This window comes from Garra rufa, chromosome 3 (genome assembly GCF_049309525.1).
Source record: "Garra rufa chromosome 3, GarRuf1.0, whole genome shotgun sequence".
Taxonomy (NCBI): Eukaryota; Metazoa; Chordata; class Actinopteri; order Cypriniformes; family Cyprinidae; genus Garra; species Garra rufa.
Genome location: NC_133363.1, coordinates 42,420,275 through 42,438,144, shown reverse-complemented (window position 1 = coordinate 42,438,144; position 17,870 = coordinate 42,420,275). Strand labels below are relative to the sequence as shown.

The window sequence follows — 17,870 nt, the reverse complement described above, 5'->3', positions numbered from 1 at the left end:
GCAACAGGAAATGACTTGTAGCAAACTCCTCCTAGAGATTTAATGATATCAACATTATATTTGGTCAGTCTGATCTAGAGGCCTTAGAGATGTTAAATTGCGAAGATCTTGAGTTTTCGTTATAGGGCGTGTCTGTGGCGGCGTGACAAAGTTTGATGTTTCGCCATGGACATAGAAGTTGTTATAACTCAGCCATAAAATGTCTGATCTGCCTCAAACTTCACAGGTTTGGTAAGAGTCCTGGCCTGAAGACACCTAAAGGCCAATATTCAGATATCATCATAGCGCCACCTGTTGGCAGCAGGATATATCATATCTTTCACTAACTCAAACATACCAAAGCCAATCTGCACCAAACTTCATATGTTTGATAAAAGTGCTGGCCTGAACACATCTACATGCCAATGATCAGTTATAGGCATAGCGCCACCAGCTGGCAGCAGGAAATTTGGCACTTTTAAGTGACTTTCATATATTTGTCCTATTTTTACTGTATTAAAAGCATACTGCCCACCATTAGCTGTGTTCCTAAAGCCACCGGTCGGCGGTGAGCCCGTGTGCGAGGGCCCGTTCATCGCTGCTTGCAGCTTTAATTATTATTATTCTTCTCCAAAATGAATCGCATTTTTGAGGGCTTAGACATACCCGAAAACTCATGAAACTTCGCACACACATCAGACCTGGCGAAAATTTACGTCTGATATGGGTTGCAGAAGTGGGTGTGGCAAAATGGCTCGATAGCGCCACCTTTACACGTTCCGCGGTGTGCGCTTTCAGTTGTGATTCACGTACATGCACGAAAATCGGTACACACATCTAGCTCACCAATACCTACAAAAAAGCCTCTTGGAGCAAAATTTGACACCCAACAGGAAGTCGGTTATTTTTAATTTTCTTAGCAAAATTTGTGTAATTTTTGCCATTTTCAGGCGTCATACTTGAACGAACTCCTCCTAGAGATTTATTCGGATCAACGGCAAATTTGGTGAGTCTAATCTAAAGCCCTTTGTGACGTTAAATTGCGAAGATCTAGAGTTTTCATCGGAGGGCGTGTCCGTGGCGGCCTGGCAAATTTCGATGCTTCGCCATGAAAAAGGAAGTTGCTATAACTCAGGCATAAAATGCCCGATCTGCCCCAAACTTCACATGTGTGATAACACTCCTGACCTGATGACATCTACATGTCCATATTCAGTTTTACTCATAGCGCCACCTGCTGGCACCAGGAAGTGTCATGCTGTACTCTGCAACAAACTCCTCCAAAAGATTTAATCAGATCAACACCAAAATCGGTCAGTCTAATATAAAGGCCTTAATGATGTTAAATTGCGAAGATCTTGAGTTTTCGTTGAAGGGTGTGTCCGTGGCGACCTGGCAAATTTCGTGGTCTCGCCATGGATATAAAACTTGTTATAACTCAGCCATAAAATGTCCGATTTGCCTCAAACTTCACATGTTCGATAAGAGTCCTGGCCTGAACCAATCTGAAGGCCTATATTCTATTATAATCACAGCGCCACCTGTTGGCAATAGGAAATGACTTGTACCAAACTCCTCCTAGAGATTTAATGATATCAACATTATATTTGGTCAGTCTGATCTCGAGGCCTTAGAGATGCTAAATTGTGAAGATCTTGAGTTTTCGTTAAAGGGCGTGTCCATGGCGGCCTGACAAAGTTTGATGTTTCGCCATGGACATAAAAGTTGTTATAACTCAGCCATAAAATGTCCGATCTGCCTCAAACTTCACATGTTTGGTAAAAGTCCTGGCCTGAAGACATCTAAAGGCCAATATACAGATATTATTATAGCGCCACCTATTGGCAGCAGGATATATCATATCTTGCACTAACTCACACATACCAAGGTCAATCTGCACCAAACTTCATATGTTTGATCAAAGTGCTGGCCTGAACACATCTACATGCCAATAATCAGTTATAGGCATAGCGCCACCAGCTGGCAGTAGGAAGTTTGGCACATTTAAGTGACTTTGATCTATTTTTCCTACATTTACTGTATTAAAAGCATACTGCCCACCGTTTGCTGTGTTCCTAAAGCCACCGGTCGGCGGTGAGCCCGTGTGCGAGGGCCCGTTCATCGCTGCTTGCAGCTTTAATTATTATTATTATTATTATTATTATTATTATTATTCTCCAAAATGAATCGCATTTTAGAGGACCTAAACATGCCCGAAAACTCACAAAACTTTGCACACACATCAAACCTGGCGAAAATTTACGTCTGATATGGGTTGCAGAAGTGGGTGTGGCAAAATGGCTCGACAGCGCCACCTTTAGATTTTCAGCGGTGTGCGCTTTCAGCTGTGATTCACGTACATGCACGGAAATCGGTACACACATGTAACACACCAAAACCTACAAAAAAGCCTCTTGGAGCTAAATCCGGAACCCAACAGGAAGTCGGTTAATATTAATATTCTCAACAAAATTTGTGTCATTTTTGCCATTTTCAGGCGTCGTACTTGAACGAACTCCTCCTACAGATTTATTCGGATCAAAGCCAAATTTGCTGAGCCTAATCTAAAGCCCTTTGTGAAATTAAATTGTGAAGATCTAGAGTTTTCATCGGAGGGCGTGTCCGTGGCGGCCTCGTAAATTTCGATGTTTCGCCATGAAAAAGGAAGTTGCTATAACTGAGGCATACAATGTCCGATCTGTCCCAATCTTCACATGTGTGATAACACTCCTGACCTGATGACATCTACATGCCCATATTCAGTTTTACTCATAGCGCCACCTGCTGGCAACAGGAAGTGTCATTCTGTACTCTGCAACAAACTCCTCCAAGAGATTTAATCAGATCAACACCAAAATCGGTCAGTCTAATAAAAAGGCTTTAGCGATGTTAAATTGCGAAGATCTTGAGTTTTCATTGAAGGGCGTGTCCGTGGCGGCCTAACAAATTTTGAGGTCTCGCCATGGATCTAAAACTTGTTATAACTCAGCCATAAAATGTCCGATTTGCCTCAAACTTCACATGTTTGATAAGAGTCCTGGCCTGAACCAATATGAAGGCCAATATTCTATTATAATCACAGCGCCACCTGTTGGCAACAGGAAATTACTTGTATCAAACTCCTCCTAGAGATTTAATGATATCAACATTATATTTGGTCAGTCTGATCTAGAGGCCTTAGAGATATTAAATTGTGAAGATCTTGAGTTTTCGTCAAAGGGCGTGTCCTTGGTGGCCTGACAAAGTTTGATGTTTCGCCATGAACATAGAAGTTGTTATAACTCAGCCATAAAATGTCCGATCTGCCTCAAACTTCACATGTTTGGTAAAAGTCCTGGCCTGAAGACATCTAAAGGCCAATATTCAGATATTATCATAGCGCCACCTGTTGGCAGTAGGATATATCATATCTTTCACTAACTCAAACATACCAAGGTCAATCTGCACCAAACTTCATATGTTTGATGAAAGTGCTGGTCTGAACACATCTACATGCCAATAATCAGTTATAGGCATAGCGCCACCAGCTGGCAGCAGGAAGTTTGGCACATTTAAGTGACTTTGATCTATTTTTCCTACATTTAGTGTATTAAAAGCATACTGCCCACCGTTTGCTGTTTTCCTAAAGCCACCGGTCGGCGGTGAGCCCGGGTGCGAGGGCCCGTTCATCGCTGCTTGCAGCTTTAATTATTATTATTATTATTATAGTCAACAGGGTTGGAGGCAGTGGTTGTATGTGTGTTATGTATTAATTTAGATAGCACATAAGCTATCTGGGTGTTGCAGCTGCTTTGTCCCTGTCGGTGGGTCTGATGGGCACATCTGGGCGGCTCAGGCTCTATCTGTATCTTGGTTAAGGTAACCTGATCCCTCCATTTGCTGGTCCTGCCAGCATTGCCCCATCTTACTGAGTTTGACGAAATCAAAATTGAAACTGTGCTGGATGTGGTGTCTTTGGTTGGGGAGCTGACTGATGAACACCAGGACTACGGCCAGTTTGCAACATAAAAAGGGTTCAGTGGATAAAAACAGTACTAATAATGAGCGGTCACCCATCGGGTCACGCACAGACTGGGGGAGCCTGTTCTGGAGGTGCATGGTGTGGTGGACCATTATATAAAATGGCATTCACTGGCATAGGAGTGGGGTCTAGTCACTGGCAGGGTGAGAAACAAGGTGGAGGGACAGGGTGGATTGGGGACATTGTTGGGGTCTGTGCCGATGGGTGTGTTGGATGCGCTCGCTGGCAGGGATGGGGAGGCTGCTGGACCTTAGGGGATGGGAGACATCATTTGCAATAATTAGCAATAACTCTACCAATTAGTCTATTTCATACTAGTGTACTATTACTATTACAATCATCGATGCCCCCACTGCTTCCACCTCTGTGTCCACTACTGGTTTCATTATATTATTATATTTCTACTAGGGCTCCTCTTAGTTATCTGTTCAGTCACGTAAAAAGTAGGATATCATCTGTCATTGCCGTTACTGTATCCTGGATCTGTGTCATTATACTGAGGTTAACATCTACTGCTCTGATTGCTGTTTAACATTGTATTATAATATCACTACTATTGTATATTGTATTGCTTCCTGTTCAATATTTAGTACAGTTATGTCTATAGTTAAATCTTTTCACTAAACAACACAGAAATCGAATGATTTAACTTATCTCTGTACCCATTTAAACTACCACATCCATACATTGACAGCTTGTTTTTTGTCTTTTCCTCATTTTTGTTCCCATCTTCTTGTAATCTTTTTTTGCTTTGTTTTGTCTTGTTTTATTTAGTTTTCTCCCCCTCTGTGTCTCATTTGCGTATATATGTGTATATATCTGTGACTGGTCTCAGAAAACCTATGTTTTGTTGTGCTCAATAAAAAAAAAAAAAAAGTAATATGCATTGCTAAGAACTTAATTTGAACAACTTTAAAAGCGTTTTTCTCAATATTTTGATTTTTTGCACTCTCAGATTCCAGATTTTCAAATAGTTGTATCTCAGCCAAATATTATCCTATGTTGTTAGGACATATATGTACATATAAACATATATAAACATATAAATATGCCCTAACAAACCATACATCAATGTAAAGCTTATTTTTTAAGCTTTCAGATGTTGTATATATCTCATTTAAAAAAAATTAACCTTTATGACATCCAATAAATCGCAATAAGCTTTGTGCTTTGTTAATATGCGCACATGAAATTACCATCTTCTCCGCTTTAATACCAGTTTCAGCACGAAATAAACATAAATGAACATGCAAAGGTATGTTATGACTGGTTTTGTGGTCCAGGATGACAAATTGTATGACGTTTTTTTTCTTCTGTGAAAGATAAAAGAAGATATTTTGAGAAATGGATGTTTTTCCATAGAATGGAATTCATTGATGACTGAAACTGTTACCAACATTCTTCAAAATATCCTCTTTTGCATTCTGAAAATACTTTGGAATGACATCAGGGAGAGTAAATTAAGACAGAATCTTCATTTGTGGGTAAACTAGCCCTTTAGCCATTCACGCAATGAGGTCTTATGCAAATCACCATAGATAGATGATAACCTTTGACCCGTTCTCATCATATATTCTGTATGGCTCTTTTCTTAATGTCATGTGTTTTTCTATTTCTGATGGCTGATGAAAGTGATAATGACCATTATGTAACTCTCTCAATACATCAAAAAAGAAGGAAAATTTGGAATTATTATATCCTTTGCTTTGAAGTAAAATCCTTCTTTCCCTTTAATAATTCATGCATCAGAGGGTTAAATTGCATAAAATGAAACTCTTTAGCCAAGGGGTCTCAGCAGGGTGAGAAAGGGCCCTAACTATCCTCGCTGTATTCATATCCTTGCAAAATATTCAGACCTACTTATGTCTTTTTGAAAAATGTTATTACCCAACTGACATTCTACTTTTAGTCTTCACTGGTTTAGACACAATGGTTTGCATGGTTTGCCTTATTTGAACACAATGAAAATTATGTAACTGCAAACTGCATTCAAAGGGACATCAAATACAATATCATTCAAATATTTGGGGTCAGTAGGATTTTTTTAAGTAATGCTTCAAGAACACATTTAATCAATTAAAGTGACAGTAAAGAAAACATCTAGTTTAAAAGAATGACAAAATAACTTTTTATTCATTGAAGAATCCTGAAAAAATGTGATCCTGTCCTGAAAATCAAAGACTGCACAAAAATATTATGCAGCACAACTGTTCTCAACTCTAATAATAAGAAGAAATATTTCTTGAACAAATCAGGAAATTAGAATTATTTCTAAAGGATCACTGAAGACTGTAGTAATGGTTGCTGAAAATTCAGCTTTGCCATCACAGGAATAAATTACATTTTAAAATATATTAAAATAGAAAACTGTTATTTTAAAATTTAATGTTTCATAATATTTCTGTATTCAGTGTATTTTTGATGAGTAAAATAAAATAAAATAATAAAATAAAATCTTATCGACCCTAAACTTTTGAACGGTTGTGTATTTTCTGTTTTTAAAAAACTCACTTTTTTCAATCTTTCCATCAGTTTATGCCACACAGAGCACGTGCCTTGAGTGCGGACTGTATGACCCCTCATGGTACCATCTTACACCAGACGCTGGATTTCGATGAGTTCATCCCACCCATCCCCCCTCCTCCATACTACCCCCCAGAGTACACCTGCACACCTGTGATGGAGGGCCAGAGGTAAACCCGCACATAAAGACACACAGCTCACGTCCCAGCTGACATAAAATAACCTAATATTTGCACTGTATCTGAGAAACAGCTTGATCCCAGATTGCTTGGTTGCAAATCCTGTACTCTGAGAAAGAGTTCTGTGCATTTGTGAATATATTGATTTAAAAAGATTTATGAAATTGCCCCATGGGATGATTATGCAAAACCTTCATTCTTTTTATTTTTTATAGGAATTCAGGCCTACCCAGCACCATGTTGTGTAAATGCAAGACTTAATGCAGACTGCTTTGACAATCCATATTATGGAGCACAGTGTCCATGGCCTGGTGTAAATCCACCATTGATTTCTCTGTCTTGCACTGTGAGACACTCTGCCCACCATCCCATCATAAAAAACGTGCTGATGAGGCTGTTTAGCCTGCGGCCACACTAATGTGTCAACAAAGCAGTAAATACATAGAGAGCAAGAGCAGCCCAACATACACACTGGCTGCTTCAGAGCACAATCAATGTGGTATTACACAAAGAAACGTGAAAAAGCACAGATTCCTCCTTTCCTATGTGACAGAGGGAGTCTGGATAATTAAAAGAATGGGATATATAACTCGCTGCGATAAAGAGGAAATGGTTTCATTTCTCACAGTTCCTAAATGGCCTCACATATTTTTTGCAGCTATCATCCCGACCGACATAATACAGCCAAATATGTTGAAGCATTGATTCAGTGTTGTAATCATGTTTTACTATCATCTCTGACCATTAGAGGGTTGCATCTGGACTTTCCACACTCTCCCTTCAGTGCTATTTATGGGGTGCCTATTAACAGCCCTGGCGCTCTATATCCATCTGAACTGCCACCACCCTATGAATCTGTCGTGGGACAGACACCTGCCAGCCAGGTAAGAGCTGACACATTTTCTACATACTACTGTAATGTTGCATGATGAATTGGCTATGTAGTGTTTAGCATTAAGTCGCACTTTAAATGCCTAAAGTGAGCATGTTTAAAGAATAGGGCTAGGTAAAAAGTAGGGATGCACGATACAGTTTACAGCTGCAATCACTTGCACTCGGAAAGCAGATGAATCTCAGATAAACCAGACTGATTGATTGATTTACCAGCAAGAGTACTTTATCGGAACGGATTTCATTTATTTATCGGAGCAATAAAAATGACGTAATTTTTACCCATATCGGTCGATAATTTATCTGTCCGATAAATATCGTGCATCCCTAGTAAAAAGTAAAAGTTTCTTGATTTTAATCGATTCTCATTTTTACAAAACAATGAGTCTAGCCTGTTTTCAGTTAATAAACTGAACATTGAAACACACCTCCCATCCAATAAATAGCAATAAGTTTTGTGCTTCGTTAGTATGATATGAAACAAAGTCTCAGATTTCAAATTATGTCCATTTTATTACAGTATTCAAACAATAAATTTGGCACTGTTTAATGTGGAGTGACAGACATGACCATCTTCTCCACTTTGATACCAGTTTCAGCACAAAATAAACATAAATGAACATGCAAAGGTACATTAAAAGAAACACTACAACTTACCAAAATCCATATCTTGTCTATCGCTCGGTCAGTCTTTCAACCACGCAAAGCTATCAGTATAACAGCTTGTAAACAATGGCACATAAAGTCACATTAACCTCAGAAAAAAACGTATTACTGTAAGTGACCATAAACTTGTTAGTCTGCTAGCAAAATTAACTCCAGAGAGGAGCATTTTGCTAAATATATGTACCATATAACATATTCTTTATCATTTTTACTGTTCTTCAGAGTTTATGTTTGAATAAATCGGTTAAGTTTTTATGATTTAACTAGAATTGGAGTAGAAATATAATTATACATTTGTAGCTATATTATTATAAAAAACTTTACTGAGTGTCAGTTCATTTTAACCTTTAATATTTATAGTAATGTAATTCCAACTGACTCTCACGTATATTTTACAGCAATAGTTGAGAGATATTTTTTTCCTTGAGACAATTTGGCATGTACTTTACCTGATATACAGTTAAAGTCAAAAGTTAACATAGACCTTGCAGAATCTGCAAAATGTTAATTATTTTACCAAAATAAAAGAGATCATACAAAATGCATGCTATTTATTTTACTTAGTACTGACCTGAATAAGATATGACCCTGTTCAAAAAATGACCCTGTTCAAAAGTTTACATCCCCTTGATTCTTAATACTGTTACCTGAATTTTCCACAGCTTTTTTTTTTTTTTTTTTTTTGTTTAGTGATAGTTGATCATGAGTCCCTTGTTTGTCCTGAACAGTTAAACTGCACGCTGTTCTTCAGAGAAGTCCTTCAGGTCTCACAGATTCTTTGGTTTTTCAGCATTTCTGTGTATTTGAATCCTTTCCATCAATGACTGTATGATTTTGAGATCCATCTTTTCACACTGAGGACATCTGAGGGACTCATATGCAACCATTACAGAAGGTTCAAACACTCACTGATGCTTCAAAAGGAAAAACTATGCATTAAGAGCAGGGGTTGAAAACTTTTTGAATTTGAAGATCAGGGTAAATTGAACTTCTTTTGTCCTCTGAGGAACATGTAAGTATCTTCTGTAGCTTCTGAAAGGCAGTACTAAATTAAAAAATATATATGGTATGTAGGAAAAATAAGAAAAATGTACACATCCTCATTCCATTCAAAAGTTTAAACCCCTGGCTCATAATGCAGTGGGACCTGAAGGGCTTTTCTGAAGAACAAACAAGGGACTCATGAACAACTATCACTAATAAAAAAACCACAGCTGTGGATCATTAAGGTAACAACATAATATTAAGAACCAAGAATTAACAAACTTTTGTGAATCATTTTCATAAATTCAACAAATATTTTCTCTTGTGGACTATATGTAAGCAACAATAACATGCATTTTGTTTGATTTTGCTAAACTAATTAACATTTTGCAGATTCTGCAAGGTGTATGTAAACTTTTGACTATATCCAAAATAATCTATACTGAATCAAATCAAATCTAATTGCAAGCTTGTTAATTAGAATTAAATCGTGAAATTTAGTGTCAAAACCCAGCCTTATTAAGGAACATAAGTTAATTTAATTGTGAAGTAGTATTTTAAAGTCTAAATTAACCAGAAATAATAATAAAAAAAAATATTTAATTCAGAAATAAAAAGATGCTTATCATAAAAGAGATGTATTTAAGTCATTGTATGCGTTTGCATTTCATGTATTTTTAAATAAATGAATAGATCCTTTTTACTGTTGTATTACAGTTACTGGTTTCTTGTAAATTGTTCTAGTAGTTTGCAGGTATTTCAGTCCTAAAGTAATGCAGACTCTATGTGTTAGCATACCACCAATTCAGCAATGTTCCTCCTCTTCAGTTACACTCATTTGTCTATGTAAAGCTCGACAGTCAAAAGGTCCTTCGGTGCACTTGAGGGGCTGAAAGAAATTAATACAAGTGCCTTTGTATAATGGATTATAATTTTCTCTGGAACACATCAGCAATATAGGCAGGAATTCCATTCCATTTAAAAGAAATAGGCTTTTCTTACAGTGAGAGCAGGGCCTGTTTTTGAACAATGATTTCCCATCAAAATTCTCTTCTTCACCTGATGAAAGGGAATAAGAGCTCTCCTCTTTGCAAAAAGATGCACAAAGAACCACCCAACCCTTTCAAATCCACCGACCGAGCCCGCATGATTACGCGTTATTTTGAAGATTTGTTTGCTACCTAAAGGAGTCTGTGATTAAAAAAAGGATAAAATCCCAAGAGGTCTCCTTGATTTCAGACCTTTCTCATGTGAAGCTATTGATAACATCTGCAAACAAAGCAGTTGGGGCATTTCGATCAGTAGAGCCATTTCTTACATGAAGCACAGGCCTGAGAAGCTTTGAAAACAGCAATACTAGAAAGAGTTTTTAAATTTATATAGTCAGCTTTATTTATAGCTACTGACTACAGCCTGCAGCTTATCTTCCACATTTTTGTAAAGTCGATCTGTGCTGTGAAATAAACTCTTTGTATTCAAGATAGATTCTTTGTATAGTCGTTTATGTGTTTTGGATCAATCATGTTACAGGGATTTGTTTTTATAGAAACCCCACAGTGTGCAGTCACAATAATGCAGAAGTTTTAAGAGTAAATGTGATCTTAGAGAGCCCCCTGCAGGTCACAAGATGGCATAGATGTTTTCAAGTACTGCTGTGGTGCCAGATGTCAGGCTGCAACAGACTCCTCAGTGCCAGATGTTCTGATGTCTGATTCTCCGCCTTTTGCAGTTGTTTGTTATCATCCTCAGGTGTAAGACTGTTTTCAATCACCATCCTCTCCAGAAGGTTACACTCAAAAGCCTTTTAAACATGTTATTGTTAGAAATTTAATTCAAATGTTTTTTTTTTTTCTCTCTAATTCAGATCACCACCAGTCTTGAGCAACAGGTCACAGAGTCCAGTCTGTGTGAAAGGAACACCACAGCTGGCCTTAGCACTCAGGGTAAGGAGGCTGCAAATCATATTTGTTAACAAATACTTTCTGTAGTGTATATACAGTATGTGAGCTGTTTAGATTGAAAGATATTTATTTGTTTAAGTTTCCCATTCCTTCTACATTAGCATTGTGTATCTGTAATGTTTAATGGAATATTAGTTGTCAGTTTGTTTTGCTTCAGTACACAGATTTAGCTGTGGAAATAAATTTTACTCAAGGGCCCATACTGCCCTTTAAAAGTTTGGGGTCAGAAAGATGTTTTAATGTCTTTAAAAGAAGTCTCATATGGCCACCAAAACAAAAACATAAAAAAAAACTTTAAAAACATCAATTGAAATATTATTCAAATTTAAATTACTTGTTTTCTATTGTAGTATATTTTGAAATTTAATTTATTCCTGTGATCACAAACTGAATTTTCACCAGCCATTACTCCAGTCTTCAGTGTCACATGATCCTTCAGAAATCATTACTGACCCCAAAGTTTTGAACGGTTTATTTTAAGTGTCGACACATCATAGTACCCAAATACTTCAACCGAACAAAAAATAAACAAAAATGCCCCTAAAATCAAACATTGAAGTGTATTAATAATATCGTGAACTGCTTAGGTCCAACAATATGCTGAGTTATTAACTTGACTGAAAGGTATAGTTACCCCAAAAATGAAAATTACCCCATGATTTACTCACCCTCAAGCCATCCTAGGTGTATATGTCTTCTTTCAGATGAATACAGTCAGAGTTATATTAAAAATGTCCTGGCTCTTCCAAGTTTTATAATGGCAGTGAATGGCTGTTGAGATTTTGAAGTCCAATAAAAGTGCATCCATCCATCATAAAAAGTAAGAGGTTAGTAATGGCCTCCGAAGTTAAGTGATATGTTTGTGTAATAAAAATATGCATATTTAAAACTCTATAAACTGTAATCTCTAGCTTACGCTAACTGTCATTCATGCGTACACAAGAGAGTGGCATTCCAGCAGATAAAACGTAAGCATAGCGGAAGCTCTGGTCAGAATATTCTAGTTTCCTGAGAACCAAGTTTTGTTTACAGCAAAGGAAAACCAGTCTCCTTTTGGCTTATATATACAATTTTCATTACAAGTTCTCAGTTAGTTGTTTTACTACGTCATCCGCTGAATTAGTTAGCGGAAGCTAGAGATTACGGTTGTAAATATGAATATTTTTCTTACACAAACGCATCGATTCACTTTAAGAGGCCTTTATTAACCCCCAGAGCTGCGTGGAGTACTTTTTATGATGGATGAACGTACTTTATTCTACTTCAAAATCTGGACCACAAGCTTAAAAAATTTTTTTAATATAACTTACGATTGCATTCGTCTGAAAGAAGAAAGTCGTCATATATACCTAGGATGGCTTGAGTAAATCATGGGGAAATTTCCATTTTTGGGTCAATTATCCAAAAATATATGTGCAGTCATGTTGGCCGTTGCTTGGTGAAATTTTGTGAGCAAAATCCAGTAATTCAAGTAGGAATCCACACAATCAGCATGTTTTGCATGAGGGTGAAAAAGTTCATCACACAGATTTAGCTCATGTTCAAGTTAGTCAATGTCCTATGTCTGTTGGATAAAGCAAATGTTGGTGACTAAAGTGACCATAACTGACAATTTGGTAAATTTACAAACTGCAACACAAGCAAGAATTACTAGATTTTTTTTTTTCTAGTTGTTCATGAGTCCCTTGTTTGTCCTGAGCAGTTAATCTGCCTGCTGTTCTTCAGAAAAATCCTTCAGGTCCCACAAAATCTTTGTTTTTTCAAATTTTTGTGTATGAACCCAACAATGGCAGTATGATTTTTAGATCTATCTTTTCACACTGAGGACAACTGAGGGACTCACATGAAAAACATACCATAGTTTAACTGTTCAGGACAAACAAGGGACTCATGAACAACTATCAAAAAAACAGCTGTGTGTCATTCAGGTAAAAACACAGTATTAAGAATCGCACGTGTGTAAACTTTTGAACGGGGTCATTTTTATAAATGTAATTATTATTTTCTCTTGTGGACTATATGTAAGCATCTTTTATGTGAAATATTTTATTCAGGTCAGTACTAAATAAAAAATAGCATGCGTTTTGTATAATCCCTCTTATTTTGGTAAAATAATGAACATTTTGCAGGTTCTGAAAGGTGTATGTAAACTTTTGACAAAACACTTAATTAACATATTCAACAGTCATTGTCTGTATATAACGATAATATGGTCTCTGTTCCTGTAGCCTCTGTTGATAGCGCTTCCCTTATGGTGTCCGAGACTGCAGACATCCCTGATCACAGCTGTTCCTCTGAAGACCTGTGTTCTTTAGAAGTACAAGGCTCTGATTCCTCTCCTTATGGCACACTGCGCATCGTACCTACTGACGGTAGCTGCACAAGTCTGGATCACAGCACGCACTCTTCCCTGAGGCAGCAGACTCCTGCTCGACTGGACCACAGTGAGTCCTCTGTCACGCAAGATTCGAAGCCCCACTCTCCCCAGTTGTCGCCCGATGCTGTTAATGTGCCTGAGAAGGAGGAGATTACAGGCGTTAAACCCATGTCTCGCACACAGCACAGAGAACGAACCAATAAGAAGCTTACCCTTCTTTTCCCTCCGAGCACACCATCTCAATGTGCTTCCAACTCAGCAGTGACCTCCGCTGCCGCCACAGCTTCTGCTCTGACCCCCTCCGCTTGCACTTCCCCGTCACCCACCGCTCAACTGCGGGGAACCCGGCTATGCTTCAGCGTCTGGTCCCCATCCTCCTCTTCCTCACAGCCCCATGCTACCTCTGCCCTCAGCAACCCCAGTCAACGTGAGCGGCCTCGCACACTCCGTGCCACCAAAGGGTATCGGAAGCTGGCGAGGATTGTGCGTTCCACTAGTGAACCCATATCCTGTACTTCCATATCTAGAAGTACGTGAGTCCTTTTTTCTCTCTGTGGCTATACAGGGGTTTTCACACTGAAGTGTTTAATGAAATTTTTTTGAAGGTTTCTGACCCTGCATAGACAGCAACGGAACTAGCAAGGAATAGTACGGAAGAAAGGACATTGATAAAATAGTCCATGTGGCATCAGTGGTTCAACCTTAATTTTATGAAGCTATGAGAATACTTTTTGTGTGCAAATAAAACAAAAATAATGACTTTATTAATCAATTTCTTCTCTTCCGTGTCAGTCTTCCACATGTGTTCACATAGTTCCTTTGCTGTCTTTGGAGGGTCAAAAAGCTCTCAGATTTGATCAAAAATATCTTAATTTGTGTTCTGAAGATGAATAGAGGTCTTATGGGCTTGGAACAAACAATGACAGAGTTTTCATTTTTGAGTGAACTATCCTTTTAACCATTCATTCATTCTAAACAGAAGGTTAACAGAATCCTAGCTTAGCTTTTTCCATGTTTCACACTGTACATTTGTGAACCTCAAGTTAATGCTCTTATTTGCGGGGTCAGTATCACTGATTGAAGGACGAACGCAATACACAACCTGTTTAAATACTGGCTTGTCTAACTCTAGCATTCTACTTACCAAGCCTGCATTTATTTGATTCAAAGTACAATAAAAACTGTAAAATTGTATAATATTTTTACTATTTAAAAGTAATGTTTTGTATTGAACATACTTTAAATTGTAATTTATTCCTGTGATCGAAGCTACATTTTCGGCATCATTACTCCAGTCTCCAGTGTCACATGATTCTTCAGAAATCATTCTTATATACTGTTATATACTGTTATATACTTATATACTGCTGTTCAAGAAAGAGTTTTTAATATTATTATCAATATTTAAAACAGGTGTGTACATTCAAAAGCTTGAAGTCAGTTTTTTGGGGGGCAAAGAAATTATAGAAATGAATACTTTTATTTTGTAAGGATGCTTTGAAATGATTAGCAGTGATGATGAAGACATTTATAATGTTACAGAAGATTTCTATTTCAGATAAATGCTGTTATATGCTTATGAACTTTCCCTCAAATGCTGAAACAAAATGCAATACCTAGAAGTTTCTGTGACTGAACAAGTGCATAAATATTTAATGAGGCAAGTCCTATTCAGTTTATTATCGGTTAGAGTGGCTATTACATTCTAACACTATATTGTTTCACACTCTACATCTTTTGCAATACAGGCTCAACCCCACAAAAGTAGGACTGAAGCTTTTTCAGTAGAGGGTTTCATAACTCAGCTTTAAAATCCCTGCAAACTCATTATGAAAACCACATATGTGACCATGGACCACAAAACCAGTCTTAAGTAGCAGGGGTATATTTGTAGCAATAGCCAAAAATACATTGTATGGGTCAAAATTATTGATTTTTCGTTTATGTCAAAAATCCTTAGGATATTAAGTAAACATCATGTTCCATGAAGATGTTTTGTAAAATTCCTACCATAAATATATCAAAACTTAATTTTTGATTAGTAATATGCATCACTAAGAACTTCATATGGACAACTTTGAAGGCGATTTTCTCAATATTTAGATTTTTTTGCACCCTTGTATTCCAGATTTTCAAATATTTGTATCTCGACCAAACAGTAGTGTCCTATCCTAACAAACCACGCATCACTGCAAATGATTATTTATATGTATAAATCTCATTTATATGTATAAATCTGGTCTGGGATCACATATATGATCTTTGCAAAGGATATCATACAGCATCATATTAAGTCATTAATAACCCATGAGCAATCTGGAGAACTAAGCATGTGACTTGACTTGCAGGTGACCGTTGTGCTCCTGCTTCTAATCATCCACCTGAGGACTCCCCACAGACTCCCTGTGATCAAGGTTACACTCTTTTCTGTTTTCCATGTAACAGTATTCAAAAGATAGTTATTCATCTCAAGTAAGATTGTGGTCATTAGAATAAACATACTAATGCACTGCTTTTCACAGCATGTATGGAGCTCTCTGAGAGCACCCGACACCCCTCTGCTAAACAAGGCAGCCAAGGGGGAAAGAAGCAGAAGGACAGCGGAAAGGTGGACATCCAACTCAAACCTCACATCCCTCACTCAATGTCTACAGAACGGCCGCAGTCTCTCGCAGACCTCAAAACGTACAAAGACACCAAAGTGCTGGTGGCCAAGTTTCTGGAGCACTCAAGCTGCAGTCTACCTCCGGAGGTCCAGCAGGTGGTCAACAGCATTAAATGTGTTATTAAATCTGATGAGAAACACATGGAAGAGGCCATTTTCAGTGCCAGCATCATTGATCAGGTAAATGTGTTATATTTTTGTAGATTTTAGAATATCCAGTATTTACCATATGAATACATTTAAACCATTTGTTTTTCTCATATCCTTCACACAGTTGATGACACAGTCACAGAAGATCATGGGCAGCCCGAGGAAGCATGCTCACGAAGACCTGCATTTACAGAGCTGCGGAGCTTTGAGTTCCCCGTCTTCATCCTCGCGCCGTCCACCCAGAGGATCCAGTCAGACAAACGCCACCCCTGCTACCCTGGATCATCAACCTCCACGTCAGCCTCGAAGCCTCATCAGTGTATGCAGAGAAACTACACTTTGACGCTCTGGACTACAAACACCCTTTTCCTCATAACCCTCTAAATATGTGCCAAGGCCAGATCCTAACTCTCATCAGCAGAAAACTGTAGCTCTTGAAAAACAAACAAAAAAGCGAGTTAACATGAAGTTGACGCTCTCTCATGTGTTAAAAATAAAAAGATTCAAAAAAAGAAAACAATAAAAAACACCAGAATGTTTACCTGCAGGGGTATATATTTTTATTTTATTGTCAGAACAAAGGTAAAATATTTGTTAAAGTGCTGAATTTGCTACTGTGCTAAATAGGAGAGTGGGTCTATAATGGACCATAGAAGATGACAATATGGATTTACCTCTTCATGAAACCTTTTTTTTTTTTAAATACACAGCTTCTGCAAACATTATGTGAAATATTGGGCATACTTGGTCATTATGTGCCACTGCAGGACAGAGACCCTTACGAAGCTGGATTATTCAACTTACCTCAGTGTGTAATTATTTTCTGTGTTGCAAAATAAAAAATGTGTCTGTTTGTACTTTTTCGTTTGGAGACCCTCAATTCATTGTTTGTTTGATTGAGTTATATAAGTACAGGGTTTTGAGTGTTTGTGTGTGCTTAGACTTTTTGCAAGAGGCCACAAACAAAGAATAGACTTATTTCAGGTTTATCTCACTATGCGGTGAAAATCCTTGTTTTTGGACTAGGCTCAGTCTGTGCATTTGCCCTATTCAGATTCCTAATCCATTCTAAGGGCCCTTGATAAACCAGACAGGCAGGTTTAATTTATTTCTTACACTAGATGCCAAACACTTGTTTAAATCATTTGAAGATGCATTTACTGTGGCTCTTATACTTAATAGCCTCACCTATCTGATATATTCAAATCAACCTCAGGTATTAAATGAGTGTATTTATTTTATATATAAAAAAGACATCATGAGCAACATCCCGGAATAGGTAGGGCTCCCATAAATGCGACGTTTTGGCTAATGAGAATGTTCATTCTAGTGCCACATACCCCACCTTCTCTTATTATTTGAGCGTCCAATTAAAATTGAGCGACGGAGCCAGTTACGCCCATAGCCAATCAGATACGTCCAAAGTGTACGGTTGTATTCACGGATTGGCTGTTGTAGCTGTCAATCACGGTTC

General features: G+C 37.7%; 1 protein-coding gene across 1 annotated transcript in view; it reads left to right on the top strand.

Annotated features, from left to right (window-relative positions):
* fam189a1 (family with sequence similarity 189 member A1) overlaps nucleotides 1-17,195 on the top strand; it is a 177,864-nt gene extending 160,669 nt beyond the window's left edge. The window contains exons 6-12 of the mRNA XM_073837105.1: nucleotides 6,533-6,693; nucleotides 7,451-7,586; nucleotides 11,108-11,186; nucleotides 13,433-14,110; nucleotides 15,930-15,995; nucleotides 16,104-16,426; nucleotides 16,521-17,195. Coding sequence (XP_073693206.1) covers nucleotides 6,533-6,693; nucleotides 7,451-7,586; nucleotides 11,108-11,186; nucleotides 13,433-14,110; nucleotides 15,930-15,995; nucleotides 16,104-16,426; nucleotides 16,521-16,739 — 1,662 coding nt within the window. The 3' untranslated portion in view covers nucleotides 16,740-17,195. The remainder of the gene's footprint in view (nucleotides 1-6,532; nucleotides 6,694-7,450; nucleotides 7,587-11,107; nucleotides 11,187-13,432; nucleotides 14,111-15,929; nucleotides 15,996-16,103; nucleotides 16,427-16,520) is intronic.
* Nucleotides 17,196-17,870: the final 675 nt, after the last annotated feature.